The sequence below is a fragment of the Dermacentor andersoni genome, chromosome 1 (assembly GCF_023375885.2).
Source record: "Dermacentor andersoni chromosome 1, qqDerAnde1_hic_scaffold, whole genome shotgun sequence".
In the NCBI taxonomy this organism is placed as follows: Eukaryota; Metazoa; Arthropoda; class Arachnida; order Ixodida; family Ixodidae; genus Dermacentor; species Dermacentor andersoni.
The window spans coordinates 242,653,070-242,666,309 of record NC_092814.1 but is presented as its reverse complement, the minus strand read 5'-3'; the positions used below and the strand labels follow the sequence as shown (position 1 = coordinate 242,666,309).

General features: G+C 43.2%; 1 protein-coding gene across 3 annotated transcripts in view; it reads left to right on the top strand.

Moving 5' to 3' along the window:
* The window catches only part of Dlg5 (MAGUK family member discs large 5), a 160,730-nt gene that overhangs the window by 90,259 nt on the left and 57,231 nt on the right, over positions 1–13,240 (top strand). For all 3 annotated transcript variants that reach the window (XM_050196189.3, XM_050196188.3, XM_072290144.1), the window contains 3 exons: positions 2,873–3,044; positions 4,177–4,279; positions 6,288–6,501. In XM_050196189.3, coding sequence (XP_050052146.1) covers positions 2,873–3,044; positions 4,177–4,279; positions 6,288–6,501 — 489 coding nt within the window. The remainder of the gene's footprint in view (positions 1–2,872; positions 3,045–4,176; positions 4,280–6,287; positions 6,502–13,240) is intronic.

Below are 13,240 nucleotides of genomic sequence, written 5' to 3'. Positions count from 1 at the left end.
TCGATGTTAATGTTGTATATTTGCAGTTTCACGAGTTTTTACTATGGTGAAGACATTAATAACTTGACGGTGTTACTTATTACTGAATTTAGGACGGACTTTTTTATTGGTAAGCATTTATGACCTGCTGAACTGGAATGCTTTGTTCTAGTGCTTGTGTAGCTATAAAATTCATTGAGCTTGCTGCTTGCATTCTCTCGGGAATCCTTTTTGGGATTAATTCATTGTATTTCTCTTGTCCTGTCTATTATTTTCTCATTGTGTTCTTGATTTGGCCTTACTTTCACTTGTTGCTGTCTCAAACTGATACGGTTGCCTGTTGTTTTTAGATTGCTTTTTAGTTTGGATGTGCCATGGAAACTGTCGTGTGACTTGTGTCAAGTGATGTGGTGTGACAGTTGCAGCAGTTTTCCTTTGCTCTCTGTTTGCATCTGTCTGGCCTTTACTTTTATGCTGTTGGTCCTTGTATGATAACAATTTTGAGTGCTGCGTTTCTTAACCCTTATGCTCTTCACCATATTGCATTGTGCACATTGACTTGGTGTTCATTAGGAGGCATCTAGTTTTCATTCTGGCAATATAATGAATATTTCTGGTTGGGGAAAAACAGGTTAACAATTTACAAAGGGGTTCATTAAATCACCCTATTTCTCGATGTAAGAAACATATAGGTATTGCTTTAGATTTGCAAAATACAGGTGTGTAATAAAATCCTAAGTTGGGGGATTTTTTGCTGTAAAACTGGGCAATGAAATCACAAGAGAGAACCAGTAAGCATGACAGAGAATGGATGTCTACTCAGTTGCTGCTTTTTTTTTATATATATAAAGCTCTGCATGATTGTACTGTTTAGATCATAAAGGCATGTAGTTTTCATTCATAGGAACAAACTTGTGCATGATACCATGTGGTGTAGGTAGTATTTTTTCAAAATGGGAACAGTAATGTGAGTACTCTGCTTCTAAGCTGTATTTTAGTCAGGTGTGTCCATAGACTAAAAGGAAACATAAAGTGCAGTAGAGGGAATGAAAGAACAAGATTGCACACTACAAGGCACTCACTATCAACTGTCATTTATTGTTTCACAATTACTCTAGCTCCCTGTGGTGCTCCATGCTGTGGTTGAAAGGTGAAAGTGATGCCAAAAAATTAGGTTGTTAGGCACCTGTGGTACCACATAGTGTGCGAAGCAAAGTGTCACTTATGGTGGATCCATAAAGCATTCCACACAATTTAAAGGAAATGGGAAAAGATTACGCACCCACATTGCCCTTTCTGCTCCAAAATGACCTTTGAAGCTTTGTAAATCTATGAATGCGCACTGGAAAGGTGCTCGTGTATGCACAAAACAGCACAACATAGCCTTTGTGACCTGTTTTGTGCAAGTAGTAAGTGCAGTACCTTCTGCCTGTGGTAGCACCTGCATAGGTTATGCAGGCAGATGCTTGAATGAAGTATTCAAACAATACTATACAAGTAAATTCTGGTCACATTGCCACACATGTAGGAATTGTGGATAACAACAGCTCATTGAAAAATGTCGAGTGTTTTGCTGAAGTAAGGCTGACTGACATGGGAGTAATAGGAGCCAGTGAGACCAAAATACTAGGTCATTAACATGCCCTCACTGTCTTTGCATGCAAAGGATGTGCTTCTCTATCACCAATATCACTTATGCAAGCTGGTTGAATGCGCCTTGCCCATGGACACAATTATGTGACCTTGTTTTCTTTTTGGTGTCCTATTCTCATCTGCTGTTTGACCTATTACATATATGTTCTGTCATAGCAAACATTAAGCAACATTTAAAAGTTGATAGTCTGTCCTGAGCACACTTGTTTTTTCACCGTGCCTACTGCACTGCATACCCAGGCATGTATGTAGCATTAATTAGGTCCTCTCTGAGGCATTATGGTTTTGTTACTTGTTCCCTGTGCCAATTAATCACTTTAAGCCAGTAGAAAAAGAAATGTAAAGGAAGCAGACCTTGCACTCTTTTTCATTTTTTGTCTATCATCACAAAGTGCAGGTGCCGTGTTGTGTCTACATGTGCTGTCTCCAGGTCCTGTCTTTCATGTTCTTGTTATGCAGCCAGTGTCATTTTACTTTCTTGGTGAGCAGTAGGGTTCATTTTTCCTCCATGTACCATGCTGTGGTGTATGCTTGCCCTTCTTTCTATGCCATCCTATTGTTTTGGTCATCTAAGGTGGAAGTGGAGGTGCAAATGCTGTGCCCTGATATCAGGATATCAGGGCAAATGGTTTGGTGCCTGTCGATATCTTTGTGTTGACTTTAAGCAAATTGAAGGATTCTGAGTAGTTGAGTACTAGTTCTATCGACAAGCATTGGCTATTTCTTGCAAACATCTTTTTTACGACTTTCAGACTGACTCCAACCAAATTTGGTTGGAGTCAATCTGAAAGTCCTAATCAATTTCCCAACCAGACAGGCAATTCTGTCGAAATGTTTAGCTTCAAACATATTTTTTAAATGATAAGGTTACTATATTGAACTTTATTGTTGTCATTCTCATATGTTACTATTGACAGTGAAGTGTGATAGAGAACTTGCCTCGTGCAAATTACTCTAAGTAGGAACTTTGTCAATTTGTTAGCATGAGGATGAAATTAATAGGTTGAATTTCAAGCACTGAAAATAGTGTGATATTTTTCTTTCTGTAATAATGTTGCTTCTTTTGTGCAATAGCTAAAAAAATATTAGCACATTTCTATTGTTATTTGATTGCTTGGAAAAATAGCAAGTTGTATGCATCTGTGCTTTGTTTTTCATAACTGCTTACTAACTTATTTCTTGCCATCAACTTCTCTGCCCTTGTACCTGTCCTGGAATTCTGCCTGCATTCCTGGCTCAGCGCAAAGAGTTCCAGAGCAGAGCCCCGAATTGTCCTTCTGAGGAAGGCCAGCCCGAGTCTCGGCATTACGCTCCTTGGTGGCAATGCAGTCGGCATCTTTGTCCACTCGGTGCAAGAGGACTCCCCAGCCAGTGGTCCAGGAGGCCTGCTGCCAGGCGACCAGATATTAGAAGTAAGTTGCTACATGATGAAATGAACAGCCTTGCTTACAGCATTTTTGAAGTATGGTAGAGTTTTTGTGTGTCACGTCAACTTGGGTTGTCAGCTCACTTCTTTTTCTTATAGATATTGGAAGTTGAAATAGCAGTAGCACATGTTGTTGCCTTGCCACTTATTCATTGAACTTTTCAGCAAAGCGGTAAGTAGTGTCATAAAGTACAGGCACTTCATTAAAGTTTTGTCATCCATTGTCGTAGCACTAGGCAAGCACATTCTGACGATGCTCCAGTGCATGCAGCTTGCACTAATGTATGCTATTGTTAAAGGTGGTGCTAGCATATCCACTGAGCTAAGAAACACTTCTAAAATTTTAATTTGTGGGACACAGACTAATTTTTCAGTAATAGAGGGACATTTAGATGTGAGTGATGCAGATTGCAGTGCGCTTTTACGTAATATGTATCTGAATCTAACTTGCATCTTTTGTATAGTAGTTTCTTGTTGGGTTTGTCATAGCCAGTCTGTCATAATAATATTCTAGCAAAGCTCTCAGTCTACAGAAGTAGAGTTTACTGAAGTGAAAGGAGTGTTTTCATTAAATGTGACAATGTATATTTTTGTTCATGATAAATAAACTGAGGTTGTTTAATCAGAATATGAAAAAAAAAAAAAGACAGCAGAGGCTATCTTTTTTTAAGGGGCAATACTTGTTTCATTTTTAGTGTTTTGCAACAGCACAGCCTGAAATATAAAATATTTGTGAGACTTAGTCTTAACAAACACAATATAATTGGTAGTGCTTTATGAGTTTATACACAAAAGTTCTGTTGCCAAATTTCGCACTATGATTTTTGGAGGTATATTGGTGTCGAATAACTCTAGCTTGATAGATAGAAATGAGTGATTGTGATCATGTAGTGGTTAGAAAAACTTCTCTTTAGAGGAGCTCGTATGGCATACGTCCTGCCTTAAATCCCCCCCCCCCCCCCCCCTCCTAATTTTTTTCTTTCCGGGATGAGTAGCGAAGAAGTACTGGTGCAAGTCGCAGGTTCTTTAGTCCAACTGTAGAGCATTTCTGTTTTGCTTGCAATACCTAAATATCTTGTCTGGCACTCTTGTTACTTTTCTTTTTTTTTTTTTTGCAGTACAATGGCACTGATCTGAGAAATGCTACTGCAGAAGAAGCTGCCTATGAGCTTGCCAGCAACACCGAGAATGTTCATATCGTTGCACAATACAATCCTGAGCGTAAGTAATGCTACGTTTACTGCTTCTAGTAAGTCCTAGGTGCTGAGAGTGAAAGGGTTTAATGAAGATACTTCCACAAATTGGCACATTTGCCGGTCAAGTAATAACATGCTTATTAGCCTATATTGCTTGGGCATATTAATCTGTTGATTATCAAGGTGAACAATAGCCTGCTGAGAATTTTGTCATAATTATGTTGACACATGTAAAATGAATTGGACCAGGCTTACTTTTTCCATAGAGTTTGAGACAGTTAAGCAAATCTTTAATAAGTTAAACCTAGATATAACGAAGTTGCTAAAATTGGCAATTTGCTTCGTTATATCGAAATTTCGTTCTATTAAAATTCGACCTTTTATACAAATATATACAGTTGCCGATGGGCACAACAGATGGGGGCGGCGTTCTGGCCGGGCAGCTGGCGTAGAACTCGGGCCTGTAGCCCGACTGGTCTCGTCCTGCCCACGGGCGCAGAAGCTCACCGGCCTTGAGCAGCTGGCGGCACGCTCAGGTAGACGGGCGATGCATAGGAACAGGTTGGCAGGAGGCCCCGGTCAGGTGAAGTCCTGGTGGCTCGGGTCCGGAACCCGATGGCCCGTCTTCAACTCCCAGTCTGGTGGTTGATCTCCTGGCGTCGCTTCCTGGAATTCTCCCGGCGTCTCCCCGCATCTGCCAGCGCGCCTCACCTTTTCTTTCACTCTGGCCGATTAGTCATTTTCCGATTGGCTGCCTGACGCCTCGTTATCTTTCCTAATTGGTTGGCTTTTCTTCCTTTAGTTCCTTTTCTTGCGCCGCGCGTTCACACGCTGGACGCTCTTCGGCGTCGTCGTTTTCCTCCTTCCAGCACGGAATTCGTCTCGGCGTGCGCACTCCTTGTCGTCTGCTCCTGACCGTCCCGACCACCGCACCATGTCGCGCACCACACATCACACACCTAAAGTACACAGTGTGTTGGGCCCGATAGGATCTTATCGCAGTTGGACTTTACACGTAGCGTGATGCGGCTTCACTTCGGTGGTCGCTCTTGTCCCGCGTTCTTTCATCCATTTTCATTTCCATTAATTTATCACTTCTTTAATCCAATTAGTAAGTACAAGTAAGTAGGCTTCTTATGATATAATTGGTTGGTTTGGTGCGTGGAGGGCGATTTGAGAAATGCGTTTGCAAACAGCCACTTGTAGTTTAATAATTTGACCCTCTGGGTCCGTCGAAATTTCCATTTATTGTCTCGGCATTCCTGTGTGGCAGCAGTTAAATTTTGTTATACATTGAAATGGCATACAAACACACTTCATTATATTGAGGTTCTATATACATGGTGTTTTATTGACAAGAGGTAAGGAAAAGTCAAATACTTTGTTATGTTGAGGTTTCACTACAGTATATAGGCAGCAAAGAACCCTTAATTCTTGTGAGCTGCTAGCTTATACATGAGCATCTTATGTCTTGGCTGCAACTCAGTGAGGCAGGGAATCATATTGCATGAAAAAGTTTTAAAAAATCGCCAGCGGAAAGTGAGTGTGAACTTTGTATGACAAGGGCTTTGGGAGACTTGTTGGTTCTGCGGTAAGCACAACTGGCTAGTGATCACGACAATTACATACCACGTGTGGCAACTTGTAGACATTAAAGAGCGTGTAGGTCAGAGACCATCGAATTCGTCCACGACCACTGACTTCGCCTTGTGTCTCAGCCATTGTATGCCATAATGGGTGAAATTTATAAGTATAGTGTGTTGTCGAATTTCTATGTGTATTCCTCTTAGACAAAGATATTACATTTTTCATTAGTGGTAGTGCAAACCACACACACTTTCTTTACATAACGTGATCATGCCCTCACCTATTAATCATTGCAAATCATGCTCAAGATTGCCTAGATGTCCACTTCCATCTTTTGAGGTGTGCATTGATAAGTGTCTGCATGTTTTCAAAAAGTGTCAGATTCATCTTGGAGATATACAGGGGCAACTCTTCCCATGATGTGACCAACGCGTGGTGACCTGCAGGGTTTGCCGAGATTCAGGAACAACCTGGTGACTCCTTCTATGTGAAAGCCCTGTTTGACCGGGCTTCAATAGATGGCTCGCTGGCCTTTCACAAGGACGACATTCTGTATGTGGACAATACTATGTACAAAGGGGTGCCTGGCCAATGGCGAGCATGGATCCTCGATCAGGATGGGCAGAAGCTGAAGTGTGGCTTCATCCCGAGCAAGTACAAGTAAGCTACTTTTGCTCATTCCCCATCTCCTTTAAATTAACGTCGAATCTCGTTCATTCGAACACGCCTAATTCGAACATTCGGTTTATTCGAACTGATGCTTTGGTCCCATCAAAGTTATGTGTATCCCAAGGGCAAAAAAGCCTGGTAATTCGAACACGCAAAAACTTGAGACGGTTAATTCGAACATACTGTGCTCAGACAATGCTCTCAGCAACGCGACAAATCACGCAGCGGAGCCCCCGACCAGCATTCCTCTGACCCCACCCTAGAGGAAGAGCTTAGGAGAAACTCCTCAACCCCGCGCGCGAAGAAAAAAAAAAAAAAAACTGTGGCAGAAATTTGTGTGCATGCATGTGCAGGTGCACATCACCGATTACTTCTGTTAGTGACAGGTTAGTGACTTCTGTTAGTGACGCAGCACCGCCATTTACCCCATAGAGTCAATATATAACAACGTCTGAAATTTTGGACGCAAAAAACCTTCGCCGTCCGACTTTCCAGGAATTTTGCCATGACTGCAGGTCCGAAAGGGCATTAATTGAATCCACCACCACCGCGATTTTGATTATCACGCTGCCTCGAGCCGGCGCTCTCGCGCACAGATCCGCTGGCAGCCGTGGCCACACTGCGGCAACGCTAGGCCTAGATACTTCAACGTTCTCTACCAAGCTTCTTGCTGTTCGGTGCTGTTAGCAATAGCACCGACTCCGCCTTTGTAATCCTCGCCAATGTCTTCGGAGCGCGGAAAGCACAGCGCATTGCATAATGCCGATTCCCGAAAATCAACTTCCCCCCAATACAGCAGTATTACGCGGTGAAGTCTACCAAAAGTTCGAAGGGGCAATTGTCACGGTACATATGTTTCCTTTTATTATACATGCGTGCACCTGCCGCCTCCTATCACAGTACGAGCACGGATAGTCCTAATAACTGTCTGTAATTTGTAAATACGTGTGAATAAATCTTGTGGAACTTCCCGCTCATGTGCTAGCTTAGTGCATGTGCGTCACTGCAGGTAAGTCCTCCATTAAATTAGCTTCCTTTAATTAGAACAAATTTTCGGGCCCCTTCGGGTTCGAATTATCGAGATTCGACTGTATTTGTCAAGGGATTGTTCAACATGCAGTTGGTTGCCAGTTTGTTATTTTATGTTGTTAGACAATAGCAGAGTTTCTCTTTTTAATTATTACCTTTGAATTCGTAACTGTGCTACATACAGTTTTGGACAAAGCAGCTCCCTCATTTTGTCACCACCTTGGTATAACAGACACTCCCCCACTACTTAGATTGAAAGAAGTAATGAGGAAAGAATCATCGTAAGGTTTTGATTACCCGGCGTAGTGGTGTAATGGCTTTGGCATTGCGCTGTTAAGCCCAAGAGGTGCGGGATCAAATCCAGGCCGCGGTGGCTGCATTTCGATGAGGGTGAAATGCAAGAATGCCTGTGTACTTGTGCATTGGGTGCACGTTGAAGAACCCCAGGTGGTCAGAATTAATCTGGAGTCCCCTACTATGGTGAGCCTTAAAATCATATCATAGTTTTGACACGTAAAACCCTAGAATTAAATTTTTTTATTTTAGGGCTCTTTACTGTTGGGACTTTGTTAGCCGTTTCAGGATAGGTTATCTCTGCTAAATGTGCTTCCTCAGTATTGATATTCATATTGCAAGCTTAAAATCTTCAGAACCACCCAATTCAAGGAAAATCTCACAAAACATTTTTAAAAGTGACATTAGAGTGATGAAAATTTTTTGTTTTTGTTTTTTAGAGTGTATGTGGTTGATTATAATACTATGTGGATGCACTGCAGTGAATATTTCCCTACAAACATAGCAGAGTCCACACCACCTATTTCTACCTTCAAGGTAGCTATGAAACAATCGATACACATGACTGTAGTAAAAGTAAAGTGTACATGTGAGCAACTGCAAATAAACTGAGTGGTTGCACGCCCGTCTGAAAAGCCAAGTGATTGAGAAGCTTGAGGTAACAATTGGTCTATCAGTAGGGCAGAAACTTGGGCATAGTTCAAATTGGACGACCAGTGCTTAGACGAAGCACACAGAAAAGAGCTAAACACATGTACAATTGCTAATTAGTGCAATGTGTGTGTCACTCTTTTCTGTGTGCCTCAATTAAGCACTGGTCCTCCAGAAATTGTCTGTCAGCTTTTGTAGGTCCTGAGAAAAAAAAAAAGCATTTGTGGCAGTATCATGTATGCAAGCACCTGCCTGTAAACAGTAATTCATGCCTGTGAGAGAGCAAAATGAGAGAGTATATCATGGCAGCACATTATTGCATCAGAAATTAGATAGAAAATTAGATAGAAATAACCCGCCGTGGTTGCTCAGTGGCTATGGTGTTAGGCTGCTGAGCACGAGGTTGCGGGATCGAATCCCGGTCACGGCGACCACATTTCGATGGGGGCGAAATGCGAAAACACCCGTGTACTTAGATTTAGGTACACGTTAAAGAACCCCAGGTGGTCAAAATTTCCGGAGTCCCCCACTACGGCGTGCCTCATAATCAGAAAGTGGTTTTGGCTCGTAAAACCCCATAATTTAAGATAGAAATAATTTTTCATGAGCCCATTTATGGAAAGGGCATGCACGACCATAATGTAAATTAGAGCATGTGTGCGGCCACAAATGCACAACAGCAGAGAAGGTAAAGTGTGAATACTTATTGCTACTGAATGTAAAGTGAAGAGTTTTGGCAGGAGCTAGAAGGCCTAAGGATAATTGAAAACAACTCGCAGCAGGTGGCAGCACCTCTCAAATGGTACTTTGTTCCAAAACAGAAGTATTCTTGCAAACATGTGCATAGTCGCCACCATATATTTACTTCTTGACTGTCCCCACAGGGGTGTTTGCGTCAGCAAGCATTAGGTGCATGGCGACACCATGGACTTGAGCACATGAGGGTCGGACCCTCCCATGCTTAACCATGTGTGGCTTAGCAATGTCCGGGGAGAAGGGAATCTTGGGAGTCGAGTCGATGCCAGAATTTGGACCTTTACGGCCCCTCAGCGGAGGCAACACGCCTCTTTGGTCTCGGCTTCACGTAGACGGCACCCCCGGACTGACCCAGCCGGGGGAAATCGGCAGTTGCCTTTTCCTGTCTGTCTCTTTCTCCAACCTTCGTCTTTCTCTCTAACTTTCCATCTCTCCTATCTTATCTTCACTTCGTTTTACTTTCAATTTTCCAGGCAGCAAGGGTTAACTTGGTGTAGTTTATCCAACCTTGGGTTTATTATATTAGGTTATAGTAGCTATGTACAGCTCGCATCTGCGTTTCCTTTGGGTCTTGTAGCGTCCTCTTGTTTGGCTCAGTGGTGGGTGGCTGGCATAGCCAGCAAAATTGAGCAACTATTTATGGATTCATCTTCCTTCCCCTCTCTGCCTGATCGCCCCCTTACCAAAAGAAGGTGCACCCAAGAAATGTTGCAGTTTTTTAACCAACACAAAGAAAACTTCCCACGATTTCACATCATACATAGTGAAAACCCTGAAAAGACAGAATGATTTCACCTTTCACCGTTGCGTAAAGTTTCACTGAAACAATTGGTCCCTGCTACAAAGTTACAAGAGAGCGAGCGACCACCTTCTGCTTGAGGTCCGCGATAACAACATGGCAAGCTCCCAAATCTGGTCTCATTCGGTGGTGTGAACCTCACAGTAACTCCTCATCGATCCATGAATACAAGCAGAAGAGTGATTTCTGATGATGATCTGTTGAATCTGATCAAGGAAGAGCTCCTAGTGGGCTGGAAGGAACAGAATGTTACCATAGTAAAAAGAATCATCATCAAAGAAGAAAACAAAGAAATTCTATCTAAACATCTGATCGTTGCCTTTGTGTCCAATGTGCTGCCAGAAACATTAGAAACAGGATACACGAAAGTCCGAGTCCGGCCATACATCCTGAACCTTGGGTGATGTTTCATGTGTCAGAGGTATGGCCACAGTTCATAAAGCTGCCGGTGCCGACAAACCTGTGCGAACTGCGGTGTCCACTATCACTCCTCAGATGACTGTAATGGCACACTCCACTGTCCAAACTGTGATGGTGGACACGCAGCTTACTCTAGAGCTTGCCCTATGTGGCAGAAAGAAAAAGACATAATCACACTCAAAGTAAAGGAAAACATTTCCTTCTAGGAAGCGCGAAAGCGCATATAGTTTCTTCGTATCACAAGGTATGCTGATGCTGCGCGTAAGGGGGCAACGTTGCAGCAGACTCTGACATCTGCCCGGTCCACATAGAGTGTGGCCGTGGCCGTGCCACCAGCCCCTCCAGCGACAGCAGCCAGTGCTGCTTTGCGGTCCCTGAAGGAAGGCCCCATGACTTCTGGATTGGTGGCCTTGAAAGTTTAATTTCTTCATGCGAGGCTCACCCTGAAAACACCCTGCTCATGTGAGCAGAAGTCCAGTGGCTTGCAGGAGTCGATGGACACAACCCCAAGCCAGACGGCACATCCAGCACCTCAGGAGCGGCGTGATTCTCGTGACTGCTCCAATGAAGGCAAAGCCCAGATCACAGGGCCTGGAAGGGCTCCATAAGCCAACTTATGACACACCACAAAAATGCAGACAGTATGGGTACACAAATATTACACTGGAACTTGAGAGGTCTTATCCACAGCCTCGATGACATTAATGAACTTTTACACAGATACAATCCAAAGGTGCTGTGTGTTCAGGAGACACATCTTAAATCTACTCAAACTTTCTCCGACAATACGCTATTTTCTGGAAAGATCGAGATGACGCTGTTTCATCATCCGGCAGTATATCCATAATAGTCGACAGAGGCGTTGCCTGTTGGCAACTGTAACAGGCAATGCCTGTTGCTATCGGCAGTTGCTATCGGAGCAGTGCTATTCAATAAACTAGTCACCATCACATCTATATGCATCCCCCCGCAAGCTATCAACTCTCTAGAACAACATTTCAAAGCTTTATTGATGAGCCCCATCACCCTTTATAGTTGTCAGTGGTCTAAACACGCATAATACACTGCGGGGCAACTCTCGCTATGATGCGAGAGGAGGATAATAGAAAACTTATGGAAGTGATCACTTCCCCATCATTTTAAACTTTACAAAACAGGCTGAGTGCTTACACACGTTCCTCAATAGAAAGTCGATTCGGCGGACTGGGTGACGTTTTGCAAACTAACACACTTACCCTGGAGTGATATTCATCTACAGTAAAATCTCATTACTACAAATACCACATTAACGAACTTTTCAGATTAACAAACTTTTCAGAAATTCCTTGCTGACTTCTTAAGGTTTCAGTGTAAAAATATTTTAGTACGACGAACTTCAGAATACCGAGCTCTCCAGAATAATGTTCAGTATTCAGTTTCCCTGTGATGTTAACAACACCTCAGTACCACAAACTAATATTCAAAAATCTGAAGATTCTTAGATTGCTGTGTATTTTTCACGGCAGCCGAAAGAGTAGGCTAGCAGACAACAAGGTGCAGAGAGCGGACGTCATGGCACATGTGTTCGAAAAACCTGAGGCGGTGCCAGCGAAAAAAACAATCCGGGTGAGCAGAGGTGACGACGCATCAGGTTTTGCGAGCGCATGCTCTGCCCAGAGAAGTGTTGCCTAGCAACAGAGGTGCATATCTTCCTTCTTTCTGCGCACGCCTCTTTCGCGCTTCTTTCTGCGGCCATACTAGCTACACACGTGGTGGAATGTAACCTCTGTACTCACGGGGATGCCACACGGTTGCACTTTGCACTTTCCAGACGGTGTCGTTGATGCGCGCGTGCGCTTTTACATAGTTTAGGCGTCTGCCTCGAGCGAGACAGTGGCGGTGTCCACGACAAGAAATGTGAAAACAAACAAAAAGCAAGAAACATTGCACTTTGGAGGGGACGTGGAGCTACCTTTTTGTCGGTAGTTTTCTCGGCATCAGCGTCTGTTTTGCGTGGATCACTCTTATTATACGGTGCTTTGGTGGTGCGTGGTGGCGGGATCTATGGAAAATAGCAAGAGCATGTGCCGAGAGCCAACGGCGACGTTTTCGGGGATAGCTCGTATGGTGACAACTTGAACTGATTTGTTGATGCACGGAATGGTTAATTTTGGGGCTTTCACTATAACAATCTTTCGGAATAACGAACAATTTACCACAGTCCCCTGAAATTTGTTATATCGAGATTTCCCTGTACTTAGTCTAGACGACGCAGTAGCATACGTAACAGTGTTTATTATTGATGCTGCATCAGTATGTATTCCTCAAACATATGGGTTGCCTTTGAAACGACGTATTCCATGGTGGAATGAGGAGTGCAGAGAAGCCCGGAAAAAGCAAAAGAAGACTTGGAATCAACTTCGTAACTGTCCAACCACCAACAACATAATTAACTTCAAGGCAATTAAGTCACAAGATAGAAGAACATGCCGCCATGATAAAAGGGAAAGTTGGAAAAAATACATATATACAGATGAATGAAAAGCCTGGAGCAGGGTGAACAAAATAAAAGGCCGTGAAACTCGTCCTCTACCACAGGTAGATACTCTTGAGGATCAGGTCGATTGTCTATGAGCACATTTCTAACACATTTCCAGTACATCTCATTACACAGATACATTCCTGAAATACCAGCGACAAGCAGAGCGACTGAACCTGGGTCAGAAAGGCTCATCCAATGAAGTATACAATCGTCCATTTAGCATGGCAGAGTTCCAGGCCTTACTGAATTGTTGTAACAAG